The sequence below is a fragment of the Salvia hispanica genome, chromosome 6 (genome assembly GCF_029641045.1).
Source record: "Salvia hispanica isolate PSC_SH4W2 chromosome 6, Shi_PSC_v1, whole genome shotgun sequence".
NCBI classification, from domain to species: domain Eukaryota; kingdom Viridiplantae; phylum Streptophyta; class Magnoliopsida; order Lamiales; family Lamiaceae; genus Salvia; species Salvia hispanica.
In genome coordinates this window covers 30,081,899-30,088,444 of record NC_142697.1, presented here as the reverse complement: position 1 = coordinate 30,088,444, position 6,546 = coordinate 30,081,899, and the positions used below count along the sequence as shown (strand labels likewise).

Here is a 6,546-nt window from a genome sequence, read left to right as displayed (position 1 = left end):
GGATAACAAAATGATATTATCTTTATAGACTATGCTAAGTTAAATAATGGAATATTAAAAAGTTAAATAAGTTTAAATAAATTTAGATTATTATCCAAGATAAATGTAAAAAAGTCCGTAAAATAAAAGATTGTACAAGGACCTTATAAAAGTTATGATAAAAATATAAGGACCTACTAAAACGAAAAATGGTCCTGATAAAAATATTGTGAAAAGTATAAGGACCTATTCAAACAAAAAAAAATTGTACATGGACCTAATGAACATTTTGACTAAAGTATAAGGACCTAAAGATGTATTTTGCCTTCTTTTTATCCATCAGTTTAATCATTCTCATTGTAACACCCAACTTTTCGAACCCTAATTTTAGAGCCAAAAATTTAATTCCCCAATTTATGACATAGGAGACGTGAATTAATCGAGGAACAAAATTATGACCGAGTCAAGTTTAGGGTTGCGTTGGAAGTTTGAAAAGTCAAACTTGTGGATTATATGATGTGGCATGTGAATATTTGAATTAAAGGTGATTTATGTGGTGAATTATTTGTTTATGGGTGAGTGAGATTATTAGGATATTTTTCTATAACCTTATTTTCTTGGAATTTTTGAAAACCCCTCATTTTATTTGAGAAAATCCTATTTTTCCGGATTTAATTTAATTCTTGGGATATTTATCCAAAGTAAATCCAAAACCCAATTGTTCCTTATTTTTATGAGAAAAAAATCGACCCCCCTTACTCCATGGTGATTTTCGAAAATCACCTATGTTGGGAAGGAAATATTATTTTACTTGTTTAATTGATTCCTTATTGATTTCCTTCCATACCTAAAATCAAATATTCTATCAAATCTTACCATACCTCAAGAAGGTCTTGCCATATCATATTTTAGTTAATATTCAAAATCCATTCCTTATTTACTACCTATACTACATGCCTATTTCTATACCAATGGGGAGGATTTTTATTTTTATTTTGCTCCATGATATTTTATTCTACTCCGTAAAATACCAAAACAAAAATCTTGGCTAATTAAAAGGCCCCATTTTCGAAAATTTCATGCTTGAGCCCTAGAGCTTATTTTTGTTAATTTCTTCTTCTCTACTCCACAATATTTGTTTTTAATTAATTGTGGAGAATGAAATCTTTCCAAATATTCTATTGAATTACCTAAAGATTTTATTGAATTCTATAAATAAGGAGCCAAAAACCTAACCCTAGCCATCACAAAGTTTTCGCCCCCTCCCTCTCTCCACACTCTCTCAATTTTCTTCTATAATCCTTCATCCTCTAAGAAGAATTAGAGTTTGAGCCTCAAGATTTTTGAAGAACCAAGTCTCTACTTTGTTTCTACCGTTCGTTTTTCTCCAAAAAGGTATTTTTATATTAATTCTTCTTCATCTAACCGATTAATCGATATTCTTGAACCCTCATGCATCTTGATTGAGAGAAAGTGGGATAAAGGGGATGTGGAATACATGTGTGCATGTGTGTGCGTCGTGTGTGCGTAGCGTGTGTGTGTGTGTCGCGTGCGTGTGTTGTGTGGTGTGTGTGTGTTGGCAAAATTCTCTCGTGTGACATATGTTGATGATAGATCTAGAGTTAAGATGCGAATGAAATTTATGTGATGAATATGGCTTGATTTTGATTGGTGATAGTAAGATAAATCGATGGGAAAAGGGAAAACGTGAGGCATGCATGATTTAGGAATTTATGTTAGAACTAATAATTGATATGCACTTATGTGATTAAAAAGGTGAAACCTCGGTTGCGAAGTCGGATAATGAAAAAGAGAAACGTACTTGAAATCTAAGCAGTCGAGGTGGGCTTTATTCTTAAACTCTCTTACTTCTTGCAAAAAAAAATATTGATTGGTGTTAAAAGGGTGGTTTAAAATGTTATGCCATGCCTGTGATTGTTTTGATGATATTGTGTGCCTGATGCCTAGTTTGTGAGTACGCTCCATTAGGCTACAGTGCTATAGATATGTATAAACGAATTCGGGTCTGAGTATGGGCCGCAAACCCTACCAGGCTGTGTACACGGTGGGATCGGGAGCCGTCCTTGCTAGTCGGCCGGTCTCGTGGGCGAAAAGTGTGGCCACGCTTTCGTCGCACTATGGAAAGATTGTGATTGTGATTGTGGATATTGATGAGAAAAAGCGGGGAGATGTTTGACTGGCCAGTCTAAGAAATTATTTTTGTGATACTCGTGATATTCTTTTTAACTGCTTAAAACTCGAGTTCACTATGGTAAAGTTGGCATAACTTATGGGTATTTCAAAATACTCAGCCCTGCATGTGTTTTCCTTATGTGCAGGTTGAATGGCGTCAAGCGTTGGAAGGTGTTGAGCAAACTTAATTAATAAGATGGATATTATGAACCTCGAGTGTAGTCGTGTCTTCATACATGGCTTCACTTTCTCTTGGTTGCTTCCGCTAAATCTTCGAAACTCATTATTATCACTTAGTCATTTTGAACTTATTTCTTTTCCCCCTTCGCTTAGACGATTGAGACATGTCGTGGATTTTGTTGAGCTTACGTCAACCCTTTGTTTTTGGATCGTAGTTACGATATCTTTCTCCTTTGATTTTCTTGTTAAACTCTTGACATTGATCGTCATTTATGTTAGCTACTTTTTATTGGTTATTCTTGATTAAACCTGGTTTTATTTCCTCCTTAGTTGTTAAATACCTAGGTCAAATCCCTTTTAATGAAACCCTAGCCTTGTTCTTGTTGCATTTAAGTTGCCCAGTTAACGACCGTCGAATTTATTATACCCTAAGAGGGCGGGGCGTTACAAATGGTATTAGAGCCTCAGTTCTTTCCGCTCTGGACCTAAGAGTCTTTTCAAAACTTTTTCTTTCTCTTCTTGTAACCCTTACTAATGTGCTAAATACGGAAAGCTCAGCACCGCAACTCGTCACGTTCAACCACGAAGAAAGAGGTACAAAATATTACTGTGACTTATGATGGAAACTGTTTGTTCTTGAAAATTTTGGTGGAAAATATCCTCAATTGTGAAAATAGAAAGCATGCCATAGGATGACTCCTAGAAGTTGGAAATACTATGTACTTGTGAAACGATGCTTCTTGAATGGTGATTCGTTGAATACTGTTTGTGAATTTGCAAAATTGTGGAATGCGAAACGTGATTATGTGAGAACTAGTTACCATGTTGCGACACTTAGACCTGAACTACTTGGAACCTAGCATGACTTAGATATACGATCACAGCGCTTATATCAACAGTAGAAACGTGGGATGACTAGTATTAGGCGAATAGTGTAAGTGAGGACTCGACGAAACGTGAGAGGAATGAGAACGTCCGACGATGCTATCTTCGTACCGCAATCTTTTGCTTTCATACACATCCTCTTTCACCGCACCTTTTGAAACCTCACACACTTGCTACTCCTTTCCACTCCTATGGGACGATACTGACTTTTTCTTCTTATAGATGGTTCAACCCTATCATGCCCTGATGCGTCGCCGTTACGCCAAAAATGCAAATTTTCCTGTGGAGCGTTACGAGGAGCTGGAATGGGATGGGAAACAGTTCCTCCTGAATTTCGTCACCGATTTCTATGACCACTGGCTGGACGCTTACGCGTATGGAACCACCCATCACGCGGGGATCATGCGACTTATCCATATGCTACCTTCCCCTTGGAGCGAGTGGACAGCCCAAGCCGCAGTGTCATACACTTGGTTCAGCCCGCCCAAGTACACGCCTCGAGGAGACTTCGTCGGCTTAATAGGAGTCCTACTTCCGGCCATGTCAGCTGCAGTCGACGGACCTCCACTCCATCCTCCAACGCAAAAGTACTCGCCAGGAGCAGCGCGCCGAATGAAGTACCGCTATGACGAGGAACCACACGTTGCTCGCGTTCCTCGAAGGAGGACACTTAGGATGCGTACTTCGGCCCCTCTAAGGATCAGAAGGGAGGTCGAAGAGATGCTCACCTCAATTCCTTCGCCCCTAAGCGACGAGAAGGAAGCCGAGGAGATGGGACCGCCTGAAAAGGGAGAGAGCTCGAACGCAGAAAGTGTCGGAGAGTCGGAAGAACCCAAAGAGGATGAGGGCGGAGATGAGTAGTGATCGAGTAGCGATTTTTGTTTTCCATTCCCCATGTTTTTGAGAATCTTAGAACCTTTAGTCATTTTAACTTTCCTTTCGTTTTTGCATTTCTCTTTCCCGTTCGTTGTAGTGAGACCGCTTTGAAGCCACACTTTGAGATTTTATTTATGGGGAACTCACATCTTCTATTACCTTATCTTGCAACAAGCAATATCTCTCTACTTTTCTGCCTTTATTGTAAATATACTAGACCGTTTTATTTCCTTCCAAGTGCCTTCCATCTTGTTGTGCAATTGTTTATGTCTTTTCTTGCACAACTACCCTCTTACAATGTTACTACATGAAAATTTCTTGAACCCTACTTTTGCAAGTGCAGCACATCCCTATCTTTTTATTTATGTGAATAAGTAAGCTACCGACTCGAGTGAAAATGAACCAGAATGCCGCCTAGACGCAACGTGAGACGAGGGAATCAGGGATCCACTTCCCAAGCTTCGGAAGAAGACAGTGTGACCCAACCGATACCGCCCCCCACCACCACCACGGGTGGATAGGGAGGTTGTGAAGTTGTTTTTGGACCAAAAGCCCCTTCTTTTCGACGGAATAGGAGAACCAGCAAAGGCTGAAACCTGGATACGCATCTTCAAAACCTTGGTGTGCAACGACGAGGAGAAGATGATCTGTGTGACGCATCAACTGACCGGGTCCGCCGACTTTTGGTGGGATACCAAGCTGAAAACCATGCCCCAGGACCGAGTGGACGAGATGACGTGGGAGGACTTCAAGACCGAGGTATATGACAAGTACATCCCTAAAAGTTACCGCAAGACGAAGGCAGCCGAATTCTACAACCTAACCCAAGGACGTCTAACCGTGACCGAGTACGACCGCGCGCTCTGTGACATGACCCGCTATGCGCCAGAACAGGCCGATACTGACGAGAAGCTGGCCGATAAGTTTCATGAGGGCCTGAGACACGAGATCAAGATGGCATTGGCCGTCCATGGGAGACTTACATACGCAGAGGCGCTGGCCCTCGCACTGGATGTTGAAGCGGCGATGCCTAAGGAGAGGAACACGGGGAACATCAGCCCAGCACTACCTCCGCCACAGTACTCCCGGGATAAAAGGAGATGGGATGAGGGAAGAACCCTATACGACAACAAGCGATACCGTCCCACACCGAGCCGAGCACCGTACGGAGGAGGGCAGACTTCATTCAACCAGAGGAGTGACCCCCGAGCAAGACCGCCCCAATGCAACGTATGCGTCAAGTATCATTTTGGGGAATGTAGGATGCCGAACCCGATTAGGTGTTTTAGCTGTGGGGGAAATGGTCACGTCTCTAGGGAGTGTCCGAGTAGGAACGCGGGGAACGGGGGAAGGCAAAACCATCAAGGATTCCGTCAGCCGCCGAGAGCGCCACCAATGGGACCGGGAGCGAACCGGGATCAACCTCAGCGGCAGCAACAACCTTTCCGCCCAAGGCCTCCTGCCCAAGCAAGAGCATACGCCGTGAATCAGACGCAGCCCAGAAATGAGCAAGGGAAGCACGAGAACGGAAATTTGGTAGGTATAGGCGAGATCCTCGATACCCCCATCGTTATATTGTTTGACACGGGTGCATCGCATTCTTTTATATCTGAACTATGTGTGCATACCTTAAACTTGCCTGCTTGTAAATATCAACATAGGATGATGGTGTCCTCACCAGTAGGAGGAACAGTAGAGATTTCCCGAACTTGCTCGAACTTAGAATTTGCCTTAGGAGAACGTAAGTTAGTCGGCAATGGGAGACGTCGATGTAATCCTAGGAATGGACTGGTTGACCGCGAACTTTGAGATGATTAGTTGTAAGGAGAGACAGATTTCCCTACAAGCCCCGGGAAAAGAACCCATCGTGTATCACGGAATCTCGATGAACCGACGAACCGCTATAGTCTCTGCACTGCAAGCCGCCACGATGATAAGGAAAGGGCGACCGGCACCACTATCGACCTTGAACCTGGATCCGCACCACTATCCAAGGCACCGTACCGAATGACGCCTAAGGAACTGGAAGAGCTCAAGATACAACTGCAAGAGCTCATGGATTTAGGTTTCGTTAGGCCCAGTGTTTCGCCATGGGACGTACCGGTGCTCTTCGTCAAGAAGAAGGACGGGTCATTGAGAATGTGTATCGACTATAGAGGGTTGAACAAATTGACCCTCAAGAACAAGTACCCACTGCCAAGGATAGACGACCTATTCGATCAACTCCGAGGAGCCGGCGTGTTTTCAAAGATGGACTTGAAATCCGGATACCACCAGCTGAAGGCTCACAAGTACCTACAGTGGCTATGGATATGTATAAACGAATTCGGGTTTGAGTATGGGCCGCAAACCCTACCAGGTTGTGTACACGGTGGGATCGGGAGCCGTCCTTGCTAGTCGGCCGGTCTCGTGGGCGAAAAGTGTGGCCACGCT

General features: G+C 43.0%; 2 protein-coding genes across 2 annotated transcripts; both read left to right on the top strand.

The window, feature by feature from the left end:
* Positions 1-3,459: 3,459 nt before the first annotated feature.
* On the top strand, positions 3,460-4,098 carry LOC148923544 (uncharacterized). Its single transcript, XM_089061529.1, has one exon. It carries the CDS (start codon positions 3,460-3,462, stop codon positions 4,096-4,098), a length of 639 nt encoding a protein of 212 aa, XP_088917655.1.
* A 723-nt stretch (positions 4,099-4,821) lies between these two features.
* On the top strand, positions 4,822-5,922 carry LOC125206552 (uncharacterized). The gene has a single exon (XM_048105799.1). It carries the CDS (start codon positions 4,822-4,824, stop codon positions 5,920-5,922), a length of 1,101 nt encoding a protein of 366 aa, XP_047961756.1.
* Positions 5,923-6,546: the final 624 nt, after the last annotated feature.